Here is a 21,386-nt window from a genome sequence, read left to right on the forward strand (position 1 = left end):
CTCGGGAAGCCAGCACGCCTGCGAGCCAGGCTCCGAGCTCTGGTCCTCCTGGGTTGGGAACACAAAGCGCCACCCAGCTCCGCGCTCCCTGGGCCCCAGCACCGCAGCCGTAGGTGTCACCGCGCAAGTGAGAGCTCCCTCGCTGCACCCTTTCCCAGCTCCACCCCTGCAGCGATGTGTAAGAGCCCCGTGGCCCTGCTCCATTTCATCCACTTCACAGGCTTTCTCCTGCCTCCACCCAGCAGGCAGCCTGCCAGAGCGTGAGTCTCCCAGCCTCAGCTCACTCAGCTCAGGCCTCCCTCGCTCCTGGGACACGAGGGGGGTGAAGCAAAAGCAGAGTGAGCTGCTTGGCAGGAGACACCCAAAAGTGGAACAGAAGAGGCCACGCACCTGGTGTGGGGACAGAAGGGGACAGCCAAAGCACCCTTGGCCCAGGGAGAAGCCAGCTGCTCCCCAGCAGCACACTGGGGAGCAAGGGAAGAACACCGCAGGCAGTGTTTGAAGCGGTTGGATGCCCACCAAACCCAGCTCTCTCCAGGAGCACAAGTTTCCAGGAGGACAAGGGCCCTGCCCACCCCTCACCCGGCAGCACACCCCCAGGAGCTGGGGATCTCCAAACTCCTGCAGCACAGCAAGCCCGGCTCCCCCTATCACCAGCAGCCACCTGGCTCCCACCCCAGTGCGATAGCCGACCCCTGCAGCCTGGCAGTGAGATCAGAGCGGGTACCAACCGTCGAGGAGCGTCACAAAATAAAGAACCACCAACACCAGTCAAGCCTCTATTGTGTGCACTTTTATTTGAACTGGTCTTAAGTCAGTGTACAGGTAGCCCCTCTCTCCCCCGCATACTGGCACTTCTCCTAGGCAGGGGGGACCGTAAAGCCTTCATTCACATCTATCACTGGGGAACACAGCCCGCTCGCTTAACAAATCGAAGAGAAAGGATCAAGTGTGTTTTGTTTAAGGCGGAAGATACAAAAAGACACTTGTTGGATTACATAATTTACAGACAAGCGATTACAACCTAACACCAGAAACTGGTATCGGCTCTTCCAAGCTGGGCTGTTGCCTTCACAGAGGCGAGTAACTTCCTGTAACAATGCATTATAACAATATTTGGAATGACTATTACAAAAAGAAACAAATGTACAATCAAAGTCCTCAGATGCATTGTAGAACTTTGGGGGCGTTCGCTCCAACATGTTTCATTTTAAGACTGCTGCTGATACCTTCACCATTCCAGTTTTTTAATCCTGAGTCAAGCGCCAAAAAAAACAAATAAAGCCATGCCAATCTTGTCTTGTTTTACACGCATTTATGGGTTTCATTTTGTCACAAGGGTGTGGGTGTTGGTAACAGTCCGGTTTAGAAGCATTTGCGGTGGACAATGGAGGGTCCGGATTCATCATACTCCTGCTTGCTGATCCACATCTGCTGGAAGGTGGACAGGGAGGCCAGGATGGAGCCTCCAATCCAGACAGAGTACTTGCGCTCAGGCGGGGCAATGATCTGTGGGAGAGAAGAGTCGCTCAGATGCGGTGTGCTGCTGCGTGGTTTGCTCCTGCACAGCCCTGCAGCGCAGCTAATCCCCTTGTCAAGGCACTCCGAGGTCTGAGCAGGCTTAGGGCACAGCCTCACACACACACCACCCCCACTCGCAGTACAGCAATCCCATTATTCACAGGGCTGAGTGGGTGCCACCCTGCACGCAGCAAGGCTGCGCCACTCCAAGTGTGGTTCCCACCTCTAGTAGTGTAGCTCAGGGCCCTCCACCCACTCGTTTGCATTTCAGCAGCAGGAGGTGTGCCGGGAGGCTCCCAGGGCTCCAGCTTACCTTGATTTTCATCGTGCTGGGTGCCAGGGCTGTGATCTCCTTCTGCATCCTGTCAGCAATGCCCGGATACATTGTGGTACCACCGGACAGCACCGTGTTGGCATACAGGTCCTTACGGATGTCCACATCACACTTCATGATAGAGTTGAAGGTAGTTTCATGGATACCGCAGGACTCCATACCTGCGAGGAAGAAGCAGCCTCAAGTCAGCAAGGGCTGGGGAACACAAAGCCTGAGCAGCTACTGGGGGCAAGTGATAGACAATCACAGCTCTTCAAGGGGAAGGCACTACAGGCAAAGCCATGTCTGACATGCTCAGCCTCCTGCTCTACTGCTGTCAGAGTCCCCCAAACAGCTCCACGCTGGGAGGAGAAAGGACTAGGCGGTGGGACGGGGTAAGACCTTGCAATAGAGCCCAGGTACTCTGGTAACTGAATCCCCATCTCTAGCTCACCCTAGGCAGAGGGCACACAGGGTCTCCTAAACAAGCTGGACTTACCCAAGAAAGATGGCTGGAAGAGGGCCTCGGGGCACCTGAACCTCTCATTGCCAATGGTGATGACCTGGCCATCAGGGAGTTCGTAGCTCTTCTCCAGGGAAGAGCTAGAGGCAGCTGTGGCCATCTCCTGCTCGAAATCCAGGGCAACGTAGCACAGCTTCTCCTTGATGTCACGCACGATTTCTCTCTCAGCTGTGGTGGTGAAGCTGTAGCCTCTCTCTGTCAGGATCTTCATGAGGTAGTCCGTCAGGTCACGGCCAGCCAGATCCAGACGGAGGATGGCATGGGGGAGGGCATAGCCTTCGTAGATGGGCACAGTGTGGGTAACACCATCACCAGAGTCCATCACAATACCAGTGGTACGACCAGAGGCATACAGGGACAGCACAGCCTGGATGGCTACATACATGGCTGGGGTGTTGAAGGTCTCAAACATGATCTAGGGGAGAGAGAAGGAAAGGCTGAGTCAAACAGAATAAACTGAGGTTCTCGCTACAGGTCTAAACCAAGTCCATGCAAGTGGTTTTACTTTTGTCCCCAAGATAAGAGGCTCATCTTTGCTCCCCCAGGAAGGAGGGGTGCTTATCTTGCCTGGCCTCCACCCACACCTGCCAGGTCAGAGCCTGAGCAAGGACACCACCGCCACAGGCCCATCCACATGACACGGCAAGGAACAAAACAAGTGCCAGATGAACTACGGTACGGTCACTCAAGGCCAGTAAATGGATTAGTGTCTAGTCAGAAACAGCAGTTAGACAAGTTGCTAGTTCAGTCTCAGAGAAAGCTAGCTTAGAAGAGCAAACAAAACCTGTCAAGGTCCAGCAAAGAGGAGACTCAGGTCAGGAAAGGAAAACCCTGCAAAGATGGCAAAAAGGGAGAACAGTGGTGAAGGCAGAGAGAGGACAACGTGAAAGAGGAGAGCTGGCCTGCAGCAACATCTGCTGTAGCTCCAAGCTCAAGAGTTCTACACACCTGTGTCATCTTCTCTCTGTTGGCTTTGGGGTTCAGGGGAGCCTCTGTGAGCAGCACAGGGTGCTCCTCAGGGGCTACTCTCAGCTCGTTGTAGAAAGTGTGGTGCCAGATCTTCTCCATGTCATCCCAGTTGGTGACAATACCGTGTTCAATGGGGTACTTCAGGGTCAGGATACCTCTTTTGCTCTGAGCTTCATCACCAACATAGCTGTCTTTCTGGCCCATGCCAACCATCACACCCTGCACAACAAAGAAAAAGCATTTAGTTTAACCGAAGGACAAGCCCTGCTAAGCAGGTAACATTTTCCAAAGCCACATCTCTATAATTACTGTTTCTTTTGTGTCGCTACTGTCAGAAAAATCATTCAGTCAGCAGCTTCACCGCATGCTGCATGAAGGCTCCACAGGAGGCTGTGTACTCAGCCAGTTACTGTTGCAGTGCAGAAGCCTCTTGTGTCGTATAGGAAATAAAAGGGCTTCTTGCAGCTCGCTGCCTTTAGCAGAAGTGATTTCACTGAAGGTCCTCTCCATTGTCTGTAAGTAGCACCCCAGCCACATCGTACCTGATGTCTGGGGCGACCCACGATGGATGGGAAGACAGCACGGGGGGCATCATCCCCGGCGAAACCGGCCTTGCACATACCGGAGCCATTGTCAACAACGAGCGCAGCAATATCATCATCCATGGCTGGCTGTGGAAGAAAGAGAGACGGACCATGAGCACCGCTGGCCACACACCTGCAACCAAACCCCATCCTGCCCTACACCCCACAGGGCTCATCGCGCCCCCGGGTGGGGGGGGCAGCAGCCAGCGAGGGGAGAGCCAGCGGTGCGGGGCTCCGCGATGCCTCCGAGGCCTTCCCCACCCATTTCCTTCCTGCCAGAGCCGCACCGCTTCGCCCGGCGCCCGCTAGAGGGTGCGGCGCCTTCCAGATTTCGGCAGCGCACAGATTTGGGACAAAGGAAGTCCCTGCGCCCTCTCGCATTATTACCATAAAAGGCAACGGCTGCAGCGCGCCGCGCCTCGCCAGCCGCCAGCTTTCGGGGGGCCGCCGCCGGCCCCTCCCCCGACCCCTCCCCAGCCCCGGGGAGCCCCGCGGCCACTCCCCCCCCAACCTCGAGGCTGCCACCTCTGGGGGGGGGGGGCACTCGCCACCCTCTGCCCCTCTCCTCCTCCTCCTCCCGTCCCCTCCCCAGCCGTCACGCCCAAGCAGCCCCGACAGGCGCTGCCCCGCACACCTCCGGGGGGGCGGCTTCCAGGCAGCAGCCGCCGAGCCCCCGGTGGTGCCGGCCCCGGGAACCGGCACGGAGCCGGGCTCGGCCCTGGGGGGGCACCGGAGGGGGGGGGGAGCAGCGAGCCGAGCCCAGGCTCTGCCGGCGGGCGGGGCCGGCCGGGGGCGGCTCCCGGGACATGTGCCCGAGCGGTGCCGGCCCTGCCCGCACACGGGGGGCTTCTCCCCCCCCCCCCCTTTTTTCCCTTTGTTCCAGAGCGCCCCTCGTAACGGGGAGCCGCCCACCTCCCCCACCCCCCCCAACCCATCCGTTTTCTGCCTGGGGGTGCTGAGGGGAGCCGCCCCCCGTCCCCACAAGGGAGAACGCTGCCCCCCCATCCCCCCCGTCCCCACAGGGAGTGCTGAGGGGAGTCGCCCCCTTGTCCCCACAGGGGGACACTGCCCCCCCGTCCCCACAGGGGTTGGGGACGGGAGTCGTCCCCTGTCCCAACAAGGGGAACGTCGCCCCCACAAGGGGTGCTGAGGGGAGCCGCCCCCCTGTACCCCCGTCCCCACAAGGGGACCCTGCCCCCCCCCGTCCCCTCACACACACCCATGGCAGGGCTGGGGGGGCAGCGCTCAGCAGACAAAGCCCTACGCCCCAGCCCACTGCCACAAATCCTCTTAGGAGGGGGATTAGCCGCGCACACCACGGGGGGGGGGGGGGCACACACCATGAAGCCCCCACACACACCTCCAGCACCCCATCGCCACCCCCTCAGCACCCCAAAGCGCCTCAGCGCTCCTCTCCTCACACAACCCCCCAGGGCTCCCCGGACCCCTCACAACCCCCCACCCCCGAGCAGAACCGGGGGATAACGACCCCAAGACCCCACAGCGAGGGAGGCGCGGGGACCCCCAGCCCCCTCCCCCCTTTTCCCCCCGGTCCCCCCTCACCTTTGGGGAGTTGCGCGGTCAGAGGCGGGCGGGCGGCGGGAGCGGGGCACGGACGCGCGCACGGGGCGAAGGCAGAGCTCGCAGCGACTCCCGCCCGCCGCGCGCCCCGCCTTTTATACGGGCCGCCGCCGCCGCCGCCTCGCCATAAAAGGAAACTTTCCGAGCGCGCGGCCCTGATTGGCCCCCGCCGCACCTCCCCGCCTCGCGCGCCGGCCCCGCCCCCCCCTCCTCCTCTCCCCCCCCCCCGCGCGCCCCGCCCCGCCTCGCGCCCGCCCCGCCCCGCCCCGCCCGGCGCGCGCGCGCGCCCCCCCCACCCCCCCCCACCCCCCTCCCGCCCTGCGGAACAAATAAATAAATAAATAAATAGATCGGGGAGGGTGGTTCATTATTTATTTATTTATTGGGGGGCGGGGGCGGGGGGGGGGGGCGTGCAACGCCCCACCGCGATTTGGCACTGCTTTGTTTGGGGGGGGGGATGCACGGCCCCCCCCCGTTGTCCCTTTGAAGCAGAGTGCAGAAATGGGGAGCGGCCGGTGCACGGTGCTCGGTGCTCGGTGCTCGGTGCATGGTGCCCCGTGCATGGTGCTCGGTGCGTGCTGACCGTTGCATGGTGCACAGTGCACGGTGCGTGGTGCTCAATGCACGGTGCTCGGTGCAATGCACGGCGCTCGGTGCATGCTGACCCGTGCACGGTGCCCCTGTGCATGGTGCTCGGTGCGTGCTGACCGCTGCATGGTGCTTGGTGCATGGTGCTCAGTGCTTGCTGACCGGTGCGTGGTACTCAGCGCGTGGTGCTCGGTGCGTGGTGCTCGGTGCATGCTGACCACTGCATGGTGCACGGTGCCCTGTGCATGGTGCTCGGTGAATGCTGACCACTGCATGGTGCACGGTGCCCTGTGCATGGTGCTCGGTGCATGCTGACCACTGCATGGTGCGCGGTGCCCTGTGCATGGTGCTCGGTGCATGCTGACCACTGCATGGTGCACGGTGCCCTGTGCATGGTGCTCGGTGAATGCTGACCGCTGCATGGTGCGCGGTGCCCTGTGCGTGGTGCTCGGTGCATGCTGACCACTGCACGGTGCATGGTGCTCGGTGCATGGTGCATGCTGCCCGGTGCGCGGTGCACAGTGCACGTTGTGCTGTACCCGGTGCATGATGCATGGTGCTCCTGGTGCACGGTGCCCAGTGCCCGGTGCGTGTTGCACGGTGCCCGCCCAGCCCATTACCAGCCACAGGCGCTAGGAAACAGGAACAGAGCCCAGCGAGGCGCTGGTCGAGCAGGGCCCAGCCCTGCCCCACACACCACGAGAGCAAGAATTTAGCTGAATTTGGGTGATTTTCACATCTTTCCCATTTTCCCATTTTCTGCAGGCACCCGGCAGGGGCTGGGGATCGCAGCGAGGGCAGCGCCCACAGAGCAGCCGGGGGCAGCTGCACGGGGCCTCGCAGCTCCGCAGCGCTGCACGAGCACGGGCTGGTTAATTAAGTCAATTAGGGAGGCCCATAAGTAAAGGCGCAGCGGCCGCCCGCAAGCTGTTGCCGGCTCGGCGCGCGCAGACGTCAGCGTGGGGACTTCCAGTGCCCGCTCTCGGCGGGTCGGGAACGGAGTTGGTGGGGGAGAAAAATGAATGACCAAACCAAAAACGCCTGGAAAAAAAAGAAAGAAAAAGGCTAAAAACGCCCGTTTTTCGTGGCACCCCCTTGGTGGGCATCGCAGGGACTTTTTGCAGCGGGATCTTTGTCGTGGGGATGCTGCGAGGATGGGGCGCAGAGGACGGGGACCCCTGGAAAAATCCTCCCAAATGGAGGCTGGAGCTGGCCTCCGGGCCTCCTGGCACCCGGCCTCGTCCCCCCGCAGCCGGAGGTGGCCGCGGTGACACCCAGCACCCGGCGACACCCCCAGTGGTGCGGAGCGGACCCGCGGGCGCGCGGTGCCGGATCTCGGCAGTAAAATGGGAGTCATCGCTGTTAATTACCTACCTGGCGGGGAATTAATTAATGTTTGCGCTCCGCTTTCAAAGGGCTGGTTATTAATTAGAAGATTGCACGTCAAAGAAGGGGAGCCACGAGGCACGGGTGGCGCTGACGGCGCGCGGCACCCGCTGATAAGGGGTCTGCAGGCGGCCCCGGCAGGAAAACGTCCCACAAAAACCACGGGTTTGGGACCGGGAGCGTCAGCGGGAGGCCGCCAGGGGATGGGAGGCCATCGCTGGATGGGAGGCAGGGAAGGGAATCACGGGGCAATTAGCGTTCCCTTGATTACACGGCGCCAGCCCCGCTGCGTGCACGGCTCCGGGACGGGCAGGATGTGGCCCACGGTGCCCAGCACACGACGTGACCAAGCTGGGACCCTCCCGGGGCCGTCGCAAGAACCGAGAGGAGAGAAAAAGGGGAACCGGGCACGGCTCGGGGAGCACCCCCATCCCCAGCGCCGTGGGGTCGGGAGGGCCCCGGGGGTGCTGGTGGCCACCACCCCGCGGGCAGCCCGGAGCCGGCCGCGGCCCCCCCCCCCGTGCCCCTGTTGTGCTTCGCTTCTCCCTGCCCGACCTTGGGCTTGGACAAAAGCATGCGGAGGAGAGGAGGAGGAGGAGGAGGCCGCGACACGGCCGGGCGGCCTCCAGCCTCCCCCTCGTCGCGTTTTGCTCCGATTTCTGTGCTTTGGGGTCAGGATGCGAGCTCTGCTTCCCACTCTCCTCTTCCAGCCCCCCACCGTAACGTCGGTGTGACGGGAGGTGGAAATTTGGGGGGGCCAGCCGGGCTGCTTCGCATCGCCCCAAAACTCGGGGATGTTGCTGGGAGCCTCCCCTCCCTTCCCGCCCCCCGAGGGGAAGAGGGGAAAGGCGCCGGCCACATCCCCTATCGCACGGGCACCGTCCCGGCCCCTTCCTCTTTTTCGGTTCGGTCCTCGCCGCGTCGGCTCCAGCGGGAATTGGCAGGAGGTGAAAGCCCAGCACGAAGCCCGGGGCTGTGCCTGGCTCCACCTGAACCCCGCAGCCCCCAGCTCCCCCTTTCTGGGCACGGGTTGGGTGTAAAACCCCTCCGCAGCCGCCAGCATCCTCCTCACGCGCCGCATCGCGGCCCCGGCGCTCTCTCATCTCCCTCTCCTCCTCCAAGCCTCGCTCTGCGCTCTCCGACATCAATCCCCGAGGTCCTGGCTCCTTCCTATTGATCTCCTGGGAGCTCCCTGTGATTTACCAGCCCCTCCTGCGGCGGGGCTGAACGCCCTTCGCTTTGCGGAGCCCCACGCACCCGGTGCCGGTGCCCCCAGCCCGCCGCGTCCCCCGGCACGGGCAGGCTGTCCTCACGCCCAGCGTCTCTCCCAGCCCGAGGCAAATTATTATTTTACGTCGTGCTGGAAAACGGCAGAAATCCACCTTTTTCCATCCCCAGGGGATTTGGCTGCGGGTGTCGAAGAGGGCACGGGAGCGAAGCCGCCTTCCCCCCGCCGAGTCCTGCTGCTTCGCTTGACCTTGGCAGCAGGAGCCGGCCCCGCTGGCGGATCTGTTTCCTCCCAAGGCCGTTCCCCAGCTCGGCACGATCACAGCAGCACACACAGAGCCCGCTCAGCCGCCCCGTGCACCCTTGGGGTTTGCTTTCCCCCGGCAATGGGACGGGGCCGAGCTGAGCCCTGTGCTTGGCAGAGCCCCCCGCGGACCCCCCGGTGCCGGGGGTATTTCCTCCAGCTAAAAACAGAAGGGGAAGAGAAAGAGCTGACGCTCGCCGGGCTTTCTCTGCAAGTGTCAGCCCTCTGACAGCGCTCACGGGGGGGGCCCAAACCCAGCCCGGTGCAGCCCTGGGGGGAGCTTTTCCCTAGGGATGCTCCAGGGTTTTGCCACCCCGCTCCGGCACAGGTCGCACGCACCGTGCCGTGCCGCCCGGGGTCTTTTTGACTCCTTAATTACTTTGAAAATCGATTTTTCCCACTGGCTGGCAATAAAGGCGGGGAGGCAGCTGGAGGGCTCGCTGCCAGCGCCGTACCCAGGAGACGAAGCGGGGACGGGGATGGCCGAGCGCCGTGAAATTCGCTTTGATCGCCGCTGGGCTTTGCTGACGGCAACACGCAAAGGGCACCCTCCGTCCGGGGCTGGAAGAGATGGCCCGTGGAGGCAGGGGGAGAGCCCTGCCTTTGTTTTCGGTGCTGGAAACCAAGGTGCAGCGAGCACGGGCGTGTGTTGGTGTGGGCCAGCACCCTGCCAGCACCCTGGGTGCCACCCAGCACCCGGATTTTGGAGACCGCCCGTCGCAAAGCCCGCCGGTGCGGGCACCCGTCCCCACTGCGATTCATTGCCCTCTCGGCCCCTTGCCCCAGAAATTTCCACCTCTCCCCCCAGACGATATTTCCGAGCCTGCTTTGGCTGGTTTCACGCATTCCTGCTGGCGGCAGATAAGATCTCGAGAGAAAGTTAAACAAAAGCCGTCGATGCCGTGCGCTAATTGTCACTCCCCCGTGCGCAGCCGGCTCTTCACCGGCTCTGGAGGAGCTTTCCCGGGATGGGAGCAGACCCCACCGTGCTCACCCCGTCCCGTACAGGTGTGCCAGGACCCACGAGGGTTTGTGCTTCACCCTCCCGCTGCCTCCGAGGAGGTCAGAAGCCTCCTGGTCCAGCCTTCACCGCCGTGGGTGCCCCCCTGTGCTGTTCCACGCAGGGTCCCTGGCCACGAGCTGGTGCCCACCCCGTGGCTGGAGGAGGATTTGGAGGAGATGACCCGATCCTCGTCACGGTGACCGCGGGGCTCTGCCAACACCGCTCCGTGGCCACCGTTTTGCACGTCGGGTTTCCCTGCCAGCCCTGGGCTTGTTTGGCCGGGGGGGGGTGACGAGCAAGAAGAGGAAGCGGCAGCAGCCAGCCGCAGTGCTGGGAATGAGGAAGCCTCGGGGCAGCCACGTCGAGGGGTGCTGGGGGGGACAGGGAGAAGGGTGAGACCTCAACCACGTCCCAAAGCACCGTGGTGCCCTGCCCGGACCTGTGTCAGGAAGGGTTTTCTCCTGCCCGGCTGGGTCACCAAACACGGGGCATCGCCCCGCAGCCAAACCCAGACCTCCTCCCGCGGCTTTGCGCCCTGCAAAAAGAAAAATAAAATAAAAAGAGGAGGAGACATCGCCTCCCGCCCCGCCGAGCGAGAAGGAGAGGACGGGATGGCGGGGAGCAGAAGGCAGGGGTCCCCCGTCCTCGCCCACCTCCCTGGGCGTGCGTTTCGGTGACCACCGAGGGGCCGCTGGACGCACCGAGCCGGCAGCTCTCGCGCCGCCGCCGGCCAGGGGAAATCAGCCTTAAATGGCAAAACCTGGCTGCAGCGTAACCAATGGGCCCGGCCGGGGGAAGAAGCGGCGGAAACAGGAAACCAAAGAGCAGCCGGGGCCTCGTCGGCGGAGAACGACCTCCTGCCTTCCTCCTCCTCCTCCTCCCCGTCGGCCGTCTGTGTGCCGACAACACACCTGGATGCCGCCCTTCCCCTCAGCCCCGTCTTTGTGCCCGGCATCCTCCCTGCGCCCCAGGCACAGGGGGACAGGGTCTCGTGGGGTCCCTGCCCCGTGCACCCCTGCAGGACCCCCAGAGTGAGGGGCAGGGCAGGAGAGGAGCCCCCCGCCCCCTGCTCGGTGCTGCGGAGTGGTGCTGGTGATGCTGGCTTATCCCTGGGGGGGGTTCGGAGGTGCCCCCGGGAGTCCAGCCGCCCACAAAGGGGAGTTGCCGGCGTGCCTGGGTGGCTGCTCTCCCTTGGGTTTGCCAGCAGAGGTGGGCAGGGGGGAGGAATTGCCTTGGAGGACGTCGCAAATTTCCACCCATCCATCAGCAGGCGGCTCCTGCAGCTTGCTCCGGCCTCAAAACGCAGGCGACGCCGACCCAGCCAACGCCTGGGAGTCACCAAAACCGGCCACTTCTCGGCCATCCCCTGCCTCTTTTGGGGTTTCCAACGCTTTTCCCGCACCGAGCGAGATCACACCCTGCCCGGGAGCCGCACCGCGCTCCCTCTTTCCAGCGACGTCCCTCCGCGAGCGCCCTGCCAGCAGGCTCGTTAGCGGCGACGTGTCATTAAAGCAGCCGTCCCCAAGGGAATTGGCACCCGCTGGGGTATCGCCCTCCTTCTCTCCGGCCCCGACGGGACAGAGCAACCGTGAGAAGTCCTCCCGCCTACCCCGCCGATGGGCAGCGGCTCCCGTCGCCGCAAGGGGAGAGATGCGAAAGCGGAGGGCGATGCTTGGACGCATCAAAAAAAAATAAAATAAAACAAATCTCAGCAAAGTCACGCTTATTCCAAAACCCACGCAGACGGCTGCCTCCCTGCGGGCCCCGTTGGGGCTGGGTTTGCCGCGTGTAGGGCCGGTTCCCGGCTCGCCAGCCCCGGCTCCCCACCCCGTCTGGCCGGGGACGGCAGCACCCGCGGCCGTGGGAGCGTTTCCTGCTGGAGACGGAGGAAAACCACCCAGCAAGTGGCTCCGGGTGGATTTAATCCCCGTCAGATGTCCTCTTCTGTGAACTCTGGGCGATTCTTTTGAAACCGTTTCCATCCCCGGGTAATGAGAGGTGTTTCCAGCCGGGACGCCCTCCGCCAGCCGGGGAAGCGCCGTCCCCTTCACCTCCCCCTGCGCTCAGACAGGGCGCAACCGCCCCAGGGGACAGGCACCCCAATCCCGTTGCCCTAAACCCAATTTTAAACAACACGACGGGGCTGTGAGGCCCAGCAGAGCGGCCCCAGCAGCTTCCAGCTCCTTGCCACCGGTTTCTCACCCGGGGCGGTGATTTCCACCCCCGAGGGCGATGCCAGCGCCAGCTGCTGCTGTGCGGTGCCACCGGGTCACCTCCGAGCCGCTTCCCCTCGTCCGAGCCCGCAGAAAATCCCCTGGGGACAGGGTCTGAGGGTGCAGACCCGTCCGGGAAGGTTTTCCTCACCTTCATCCCCGTGGAGGACCGCCGCCCTCCGTCCCTGTGGCTGCGGGGGCACAGCACGGTCCGTCATCGCCCTGCTCTGTCTCCTCCGAGGGCTGTTCTGCGGGGGGACGAGGGCACGGGGAGGGGTTCTCCAGCCACTGGGGGTGCACAGCACCTTTGTGGGGCAGGAGAGGTTTTCTCCATCCCATCGCTGCTGGGTCTGGAGCTCAGCTCTGCCAGCCCTGCTCCACCACCCCTTATTTCTGATATTGCACATTCTGGGGGGGGGATGACGAGGAGAAAACCATTTTTCCCCATGCGTTTCCCTCACCCGGGGTTGCACGAGCCCTGCCTCCGGCCAAAGCCAGCAGCTGGGTGCCCTCAGGGACCTCGGGGACCTCGGGGACCCGTCCCCATCACGCCGTTCCCACAGCCCCGGCCTCCGAAGGCTTCACCTTCCCCGCGGCGCAGCAGCGCCTAATGACAGGCGAAGGCTGGTGCCACACCTGCAGAGAGCCATTTTTGGAAGGGCACCGGGGGAAAAGGAACGATTCCCATGTTGCTGCTCTGTAATTAGCATTAATTACCGGGGCTTGTGAAACCTCTTCCCCATTTACTCCGGGCAGCACCTGACGGAAACTGTGGGAATCCCATCCGGCTGAGTCAGCTGCGGGGGGATGAGCCGGTCCCCGCGGGGCACGGGGCCAAATTTTGGGGTTTTCCCCCCCCACCAGCTCCGTGGGGATGGGGTTTGGGCATCGGCAGCCTCGGGGTGCAACGGGGGCTGCAGGGCCGGTTATGACACCAAAGGACACACCAAGCTCGTCCATCTCGCCCTTATTAATGAGGTGCTGAGGTCTTCCCCACCCAGCACGTCCTGGGGATGGGGGGGGGCCTGCGTGTGCCCCCCTTTAAGCATCCTGGCTTGTCCCAGGGATTTAATCACCCTTGCTGCCAGCCCTGCCTGCACAGGGGAGCTGCGGGGCTGTCCCAACACCGCGGTCCCTTGGGTGCCCCAAACCCAGCCCGTTCCCTCCAGCAACGCCCCGAGGCGTTATTAGAGACCGGGGGGAAAACCCACCCCGAAAACCTAACCCTGAGCGATCCACCCCATCACCGCCAAATGGCAGGGTACCACCGGCTGAGTCACTTACTTCGTTTTTTATTTATTTATTTTTTAATATCAGTGATTTGAATGAATCAGGGCGTTTCGTCATCCGGAGCCGCTTCGGAGTCATCTCACCCTGCCCCGGTGACTCCTCGGTGGCCCAAGGACGCCGCCAGCCATCCCCTGCAGCCTCGCCCCTGAACCGGCAGCGCTGAGCTGATAATTAAAGGGGAAAAAAAAAAAAAAAAAAAGGATGGAGGGGCCCTGGCTGCCCCGGGGGGGGGGGCTGATTTCTGCCCAGAAACTCCAGGTACCCCCAGCATCCCGGGGGTCACCCCGCTCACCGTCCCTCAGAGTGGCGGCGGGGGTCCCGGGGGTGCAATGCCCAAGTGTCCCCATCCCGCCCCACCGTGACCCCCCCACACCTTGGGGTGGCCGTGTCACCCAGGCGGGACCCCCGTCCCCCTCCCCGGGGGGACCCGGGCGTCCCCTCAGCCTCCCGGTTGACCTAACCTCCTGGCCATAAATGGAGAGGTTTGAGAGCGCGTCCCGGGGTGGAGGAGGAGGAGGAGGAAAAAAAAAAAGGAGAATAATGCCAAGAATGCAGGACACGGAGCGAAGAGCGCACTCCCGGCCCCCCTGCGCCGGCTGGGGGCCGCGGTGGCCACCCCGGGGAGAGGTGGTGGCATCACCGCCTGTCCCCGTCCCTGTCCCCAGCCCCGAGGGGCACCCAGAAGGACAGCCGCGCTCTGCTTTTCTCTCTGCCTTTCTCGCCAGCCGCGTCCCCCGCCGTGCCGTCACCTCCCAGCAACGGGTCCCTTTGCAAACACGTCCCCACCCCTGTCACCCTGTCCCCTCGCAGCGACGTGCCTCCCTGCAGAGGAGCGGCCCCCCCCTTCCCACCAGGCACCCACCCAGTGGGAGAATTGGGGATGTTCCCACCACAGCCCCCCCCCAAAAAAGCCCCCCAGAAACTCCAACCAGGCTGGGGCCATGCGGGGGACGGGGACCCCTCTGCCCCTGCGTGCCCAGCAGGTCCCGGCTGCTCGGGCATCCCCTCCGCCCTCCCCCGGGGTGCTGCAAAAGGGGAAACTGAGGCACGGGAGGAACCGCAGCCTGAGCTTGCGCCACGCAAATCCCCCCGGGCTGGGACAGGGTGCGGGATGACGGAGCCGAGTAAGGGGATGGGGATGAGACGGGCGCCCAGGGTCTCGCCTCCCCCCCGTGGCCACCAGCCAGCCGGGGAAGCCGCGCGGGGCCGCAGGGGTGGCCTCCGAGGCGGGTGGCATGGAGCGGCCAGGCCTCCGCTTGGGGCCGCATCCAGCTCCTTAAAATAGAAAGCGAAAACACCCGGGTGCCCCGTCCGGACGGGGAGATGGGGGGGGGGGGGCCATCCACGCCTCCGCACGCCGCCACCGCCTCGCCACCCACCCACCCACCCAGCTCCCGTCCACGGCCCCGCCGTCCCCAAAGGCGGCGGTGGCAGTCCCTAAGGTCAGGGTGGATCCCTTCTGGGTTCTGCAGGAGAATTCGCTCCGGCCGGCTCTCGCTCGAATCCTCCTTAAAAGGAAAAACAGGCGGCAGGTAGCACTGCCAAACTTAGTCATCCCCAGCCCGGCTGGCTGCTGCTGGCGGCTCCGTCAGCAGCCATTTCCTCCCCTCGGCGCGGGGGGGACGGGGAGGAGCGGCCCAGCCCCGTGGGGAGCACCCAGCACCCGGCGGGGACATCGCCGCCGGGGCAAAGGGCCCCGCGTGGGGTCTGCGGGGAACACACGCCCCGGGGCGAGGCCTGGGAAAAGCGGCCAGGTTGGCACGTGGCGTGGTTGTTTTGGTGATAAAAGCGTCACTTTGGGACAAAATAATACAAATAAGCAGCGGGCTGGAGGGGCTGAAGTGGGAGGGCGCACGGGGGCACCTTGGTGCAGCTGGAGTTGGGTGGGGGTGAAGCTCGCTGTCCGTGGGGCAGGCGTGGGAGCCCGCTGGAAACACAAAGGGCTGACAGCACTGGGAGAAAGTCCCGGTGCCAGGCTGGCAGCGGGGTGACCCCCGAGCTGTCCCCTCCTTCCCTGCCATGCCTGGGGGGGGACGTGCCACGCGTGGGCAGCGCCAGACGCTGCAGCACCCCGCCTCCCCCCGGCAGCTGGATTTTTGTCTGGGATCCCACTGCTGAGTTTTCCCAAACCTGACGAATCAACCCCCCCGAGAACCACCAGCATCCTAAAGCCCCTGCCCTAAATCCCCTCTTTTGCAACCCGCTTCCAACATAGGGCAGAGGGAAACACCCACAGCACCCAGGGCTCGCGGGAACTCAGGGAACCCACCACCCGCTGCGCTCAGCTGGCACCGGGTTTTATGAGGCTTTTGTGTGCAGCCTGCCTGGCCCCATAAATGATTCACCGGAGAGATAAAGGGACTTGGGAATTTTGCCAACCCTGAGGACACGTGTGGGGCTGCTCCAGTCCCAATGCTGGGTACCACCGTGGGGGCCGTGGCGTGGTTACGCTGCCGCTTTGTGCAGCCTGGGCTCAGGATGAACCAGCACAGTGTGAACGGGCTGGGGAGCACCAGCGGTGCCCGGGATTCCCCTTCACTGGTGGGGATTAAGTGGTGCTGGAGCACCCAGATTCCCTTGCCAGGATGCTCACTCCCACCCCGAGCCCAAACCCTGTGGGATTTGTGCTTTGTGCTCACCAGCGATGCACAGACACAAGGGACTGGCCCCGGAGAGACGCAGCCTCCCCAAAGGGAACCCAAAACCCTCCTGCTGCTGCCAGAGCAGGCAGCAAAGCCCCCACCGCCTGCTCCCCTCGGCTGCTTTGTTCGTCTCCATGTTGTCCACCCTGCCCAGGCCTTGCAGAAGCTGCAACACCCACCCGAGCCGCTGCAGAGCGCGGCCGGGCTGCTGGGTGGCAGTGTTGGGATGCACACTGCGCTGCGCAGGGCCGCGCAGCACACGCATGGGCGTGCGCCACGCAGGAGCATGCACACCGAGACGCGCAGGAGCGTGCGCACGCCACGGGGCACAGCGCGGAGTCATGCGCCGAGCTGCCTGCTGCACCAGGGGCTGCACGCTGACGCGCACACCTCCCCAGGACTTGCACGCTCCGAGGTGTGTGCAACGCACAAAGACGTGCATGCGCCAAGGTGCGCGCTGCACCAGGGGTTGCACGCGCTGACACACATTGTCCAAGGAATTGCACGCTCACTGCACCAGGGATCGCGCACACCGACACGCATGTTGTACAAGGGATTCTGAGGTGGGCTCTGCACCAGGAATTGCACACCCTGACATGCACATTGCACAAGGAATTGCACGCCCACTGCACCAGGAATTGCCCACTCCAAGGTGGGCAACACAGCTTTGCGCACGCAAAGGTGCATGCAGCACAACGGATTGCACGCACGGACATGCACGTTGCACAAGGCTTTGCGCACTCCAAAGTGCGACCACGAACTGACCAGTCCCACCACGTCAACCCCACCCAGGCCCTTGCTGTGCCCTGCAAAGCAGCAGCCACCCCCACTTCACCCCCATGGGATCTGCGGGGGGCCCTGTGCCTTCCCTGGCTGCTGGAATCCCAGCCTCAAGCACGGTTTTTTTGGACGCGCGAGTACGCCTGGCTCCTGAGCTCTGCGTGTTCACCCAGGACCTCCAACGCCAGCAGGGCTTTATTCTCCTGGCTGCCAGCCGAGCACCTTCGTTACAGCAGGGCTGCGTGATGCTGCGAGCCAGGAACACCGCGTGCATCCCCATGGGCACAGCAGGGCCATCGGGCAGCAGCAGCAGCAGCGGTGGTGGAGCTGCAGCCCCTTCCCCGGCCAGCCCGGGGGCCTCCCAGCTGCAGCGGCGCGGGGCCGGATGCGCAGACCCAGGGCCCCTGCGAGGCGGTTTTGGGTTTCAGCACAGCCCCTCCGCCCGCATTCCTGCTTTCCCGGGGGCCTCGCTGCAGCCAGACCCTGAAAAAGCAGGGAAAGCCCCCCCTGCACCCTGGGTGACGTGTCCCCACGGCTGCTCGCCCCGCGACGAAGCGTGGAGCAGCCCGAGGTGCCGTGACTCGGGGAGGTGAAGCCTTCCCTCCTGCAAGAGGAGGCCCCCCCAGCCCCTGCTCTTCCCCAGCGAGACAAAATTCAACTCATGGCTCCGAATTGCAGCTCCCCATCCCACCATGCAGACCCCGCAGTGAAGATGGGTGCCCACGCGTGAGGCTCGGGACCAGGCTCTGAGGAATTGCCTCCGTTTCTCCCAGATGGGGGAATATGGCCACGTCCTGGCTGGGGAGCACCTCTGGGCGTCCCCTGCATGCACAGGTACCTCTGTGCGAGCCGCTCAGCCCCCCCATGCCTCAGTTTCCCCATGTGCAGGGCTCCTTCCAGCCCCACCAGGAACACACAAAGCCCCAATGCAAGAGGAATGGGTACAGATGTACCTACAGAGGGGGGCAATAGGCTACAAGGGCTCCCAGGCTGCCCAAGAGCCCAAACCCCACAGTGACCCCAGGAGCAGATGGACCTTCCTCCCAGAGGGATCCTGCTTCTGCTGGGGGGTGTTTTGCAAGCACACGAGACAATACCTGACATCCCTGGGGGGACATAAAGCCATTTGGGGACTCGAGTCAGCCCTTTCTGCCAGCTCCCCCATTTCCCAGCCCCGTCCCCTCGTGCAACCAGCAGAGGCCGGGTGGGAGGTGCGGCGGTAATCCCTGAGGCCCCGTTCCTAATCCTGACTAATGGACCCTTTTCACCTCCACAATGGGGTTATCCATCTGGAAGGCCATCTCCGGGCTCAGGAAGCCACAGCTGGTGCCCCCCCTCCAGCCCCAAACTGCAGCCCCTTCCCTGAACCCAAATCCCACCCCACTGCGTGCCGGGATGGACCCCGTCCCCGTGCTCCCTGCTGCACCCACCCCAACACCCCCAGCCCCACCAGGCAGCCAAACCAGCCCCTCACCTCACCAAAACCCCAAGCCATGGGCTGCAAAATGCCCCCCAGCCCCTCCCAGCCCTTTATAGGGAGCTCCCAGCTGGGTCCCGTTACAGCTCAGGGCTCGTAGCCACAGGCGGCTGCACCCTTAAAGAGCTGGGGCCTTGCTTTGGGGGGCTTTGGGAGGGGGACCCCTGGTCCTGGGGGGGCTTGGCCTCAATTTCCCTCCTGGCTGAGCCCTCTCACTGCTTCAGGAGAGGTCTGCACACAAATCTGCACACCCACGGGGCGCAGCCTCTGCGGGGACAGGGGTCTCTGTGCCCACCCCCTGCAGCAGCGACCTGCGAAAGGTGCCCGTGCCCCAGCCCCAAAGCTCGAGCTCCGGGGAAATGCATGCACGAGCCCCCTCCTCCTCCTCCTCCTCTTCATCTCCCATCCTCAGCAGCTTCCTCCAGGCCCGGGCAGGAAACACCGACATCCTCCCCGCGGCCCTGACTCATTTCCAGCCGCCCCAAGGCCCCTCCGCTCCTCCCGGCCCCCTTTTGGGATGCACCGCGCCTGCTCCTGTGTGATGCTGCACGGGGATGGGGATGGGGGACCCCGTCCTGGCCCTGCTCCCACCAGCTTTCAGTCCCGAGGGAGCAGCCTCAGGATTGGGGTTGGGGCATCTCTGCCCACCAAACCTCCCTCAGCCCCATCTGTGGGGTCTGCAGCGGGGACGGGGCAGCGCTGGCGGTGCTGGGGCTGCAGGATGCCACCAGGAGGGAGCTGGGCCGCCTCGCCCGGTGGTGCTGTGCGGCTGGGGCCGGCTTATTTTGGCGAGCTGCGTGGGCAGGCGCTGGCAGCACGCTTTCGGCTGCGCTGCAAATTCTTCCGCGCCGGCTCCTCGCCGCAGCGGCTGATGGAGGAGGGTACAGGGATGTGCAGGAGGCAATGGGGACCGTACAAAACCCTTCCTCCCGAACCCCCCCCTCACCGGGGCTGCAGCAGCTGGTGGCTGCGAGGGGTGATGGCCACGGGCCAGAAATGCGGCCCTTCCCTGCGTTTAGCTTCCCCGAAATCATGTTCTCCCATGGGATGCGCGGGGATGCCCCCGTCCCCCGTGGGACACGGGGACGCGTCGCTGCCACCGCTGTCCCCCGTGTAGCATCCCCATGGGAAGCCCCCGACGCACGACCCGCAGCTCTGGGACCCCCTCTTTGGGCTGCCCTTTGTTTTCCTCTTGCTGCTGCTTTTTTTTTTTTTCTTTTTTTTTTTTTTTCCCCTTCCTTAAATCCACCTAATGCAATTTTAATGAGGCCAGGGCGCCTGCCAACTGTTGGGAGAGCCTCCACCGAGGTTCCTGGGGGCAGCTGGCAGCGAGGCCGGGGCTCCCGGGGTGTCCCCATCCGTGTGTCCCCCACCCCCCGGCAGCTGCCAGGAACCGCAGCCTCTGCCCGGGGTTTGGGGTCTGGGTGCTTTGGGGGAAGCCCGAAATCTCGCAGGGATCAGAGGAGCTGAATCACCTCCTGGGTTTGCTACCAGCTCGCGACGCTCCTCGCCCGTTACATCCCTGCGGGCGGGTGCCGCGGTGCGTGGGGTGTGCGCGAAGGCGTGACACCCGCCGTGCTGCCGGGGGGGGGGCGGCTCAGAAATACCCCGAGCCCCGCGGGATTGAACTAAATACGGGGAAAAATGCAAAGGGCCCTCCCCAGCCCCACGGCTGAGCCCCTGCAGGGGGTACCTGCGATAGGGGGCTTCCATCTCGCTGCCACTGCGAGGGACACGCGCAGCCCCGGGTCCCCGAGGAGCCAAACCCGATCCCTGCAGCAACGCCCCCAAAAAATCCTTCCAGCAGGGACAAGGAGGGTGCGAGGGCTCTGCAACCTCCTCGCCAAGCAAGGGGAGAGCAGGGGGTGAAATCAGCCCTCCTTGCCCCCATGCCTGTCCCCAGGCCCCGTGTTCAGCCCGATTTCACCAGCCGGGCCAAAAGCTCCGCGACTTTCTGCAGGCGAAGCCGAGCTGCAGCAAAAAGCACCCGGGGAAGGTGCAAAAAGCGAGGGCAGGGTGGGAGCCAGGCCCCAACCCGCCTGCAGCCAGGGCTGGGCTTTTCCTCTGGGCTTTTCCCCGAGCTGGGCTTCGTGGGAAGTCCCGGCAGGGGCAGCGGCCGTGCTCCAGAACCCCCCCCATCATTTATGGCCTCATCCTGGGGCCGGGGACCTGAGCTCCTGTGGCCTCAGCAGCTCCCGGTCACAGCAGCTTGCAAATGCAATGCAGAGAGGGAACGGCAGCGCCTTTCTTCCTGCTCCACCACGCACAGCAGCTCGTGGGAGACGGTTTGAACGCTGCACCCCCAGGCCAGGGGGCACCAAGTCCCCTTGGGGACACCCGGGGACATCCCTCTGCCCCGCTGCGCCGGCAGTGCCAGCCAGCGCTGGGGAGAAAACTCTCTATTATTTTTTTTTCCCCTGCATAATTGCCTTTTTTTTTTTCTTTTTTTCCCCTGCTGAGCAGAAAGGCCGCTTCTTTCCCAGCCTCGCACCATCTGCCCGCTGCGGCAGGAGGAGGCAGCTGCGGGCCTGGGCAGCTGCACGGCCCCCGCGGCCGGGTCCTAACGTCCTGCGGCTGCTGCTGCTGCTGCTGCTGCTGGCCGGGGGGGCAAGGAGAAAAAAACCACCCCTGCCTCGCTGGAGGAGGAGGGTTCTGCTCCCAGCCCGGCCGTGGCGTTGCTTCTGGCTGCAAGCGAGCTGGATTTGGGGCAGGGGCAGGGGCAGGAGCAGGGGCAGGGGCAGGGGCAGGGGCAGGGGTAGGGGCAGGAGTAGGAGCAGGGGCAGGGGCAGGGGCAGGAGCAGGGGCAGGGGCAGGGGCAGGGGCAGGGGTAGGGGCAGGAGTAGGAGCAGGGGCAGGGGCAGGAGCAGGGGTAGGGGCAGGAGTAGGAGCAGGGGCAGGGGCAGGAGCAGGGGCAGGAGCAGGGGTAGGGGCAGGGGCAGGAGCAGGGGCAGGGGCAGGAGCAGGGGCAGGGGCAGGAGCAGGGGT

The 21,386-nt window shown here is 64.1% G+C and overlaps 1 protein-coding gene and 1 long non-coding RNA gene across 2 annotated transcripts; both read right to left on the bottom strand.

Moving 5' to 3' along the window:
- Positions 1-777: 777 nt before the first annotated feature.
- ACTB (actin beta) lies at positions 778-5,661 on the bottom strand. Its single transcript, XM_080557414.1, has 6 exons — positions 5,474-5,661; positions 3,869-3,997; positions 3,306-3,545; positions 2,334-2,772; positions 1,835-2,016; positions 778-1,509 (listed from the first exon to the last, which is right to left on the bottom strand). Exons 2-6 carry the CDS (start codon positions 3,989-3,991, stop codon positions 1,366-1,368), a joined length of 1,128 nt encoding a protein of 375 aa, XP_080413540.1. The 5' UTR covers positions 3,992-3,997; positions 5,474-5,661; the 3' UTR covers positions 778-1,365.
- A 195-nt stretch (positions 5,662-5,856) lies between these two features.
- Positions 5,857-14,867, bottom strand: LOC308178566. The gene is made up of 3 exons (XR_013939831.1): positions 13,964-14,867; positions 9,991-13,666; positions 5,857-7,120 (listed from the first exon to the last, which is right to left on the bottom strand). It is a non-coding gene; the product is annotated as an uncharacterized lncRNA (long non-coding RNA).
- Positions 14,868-21,386: the final 6,519 nt, after the last annotated feature.

This window comes from Anser brachyrhynchus (assembly GCF_964034855.1).
Source record: "Anser brachyrhynchus genome assembly, chromosome: 15".
Taxonomy (NCBI): Eukaryota; Metazoa; Chordata; class Aves; order Anseriformes; family Anatidae; genus Anser; species Anser brachyrhynchus.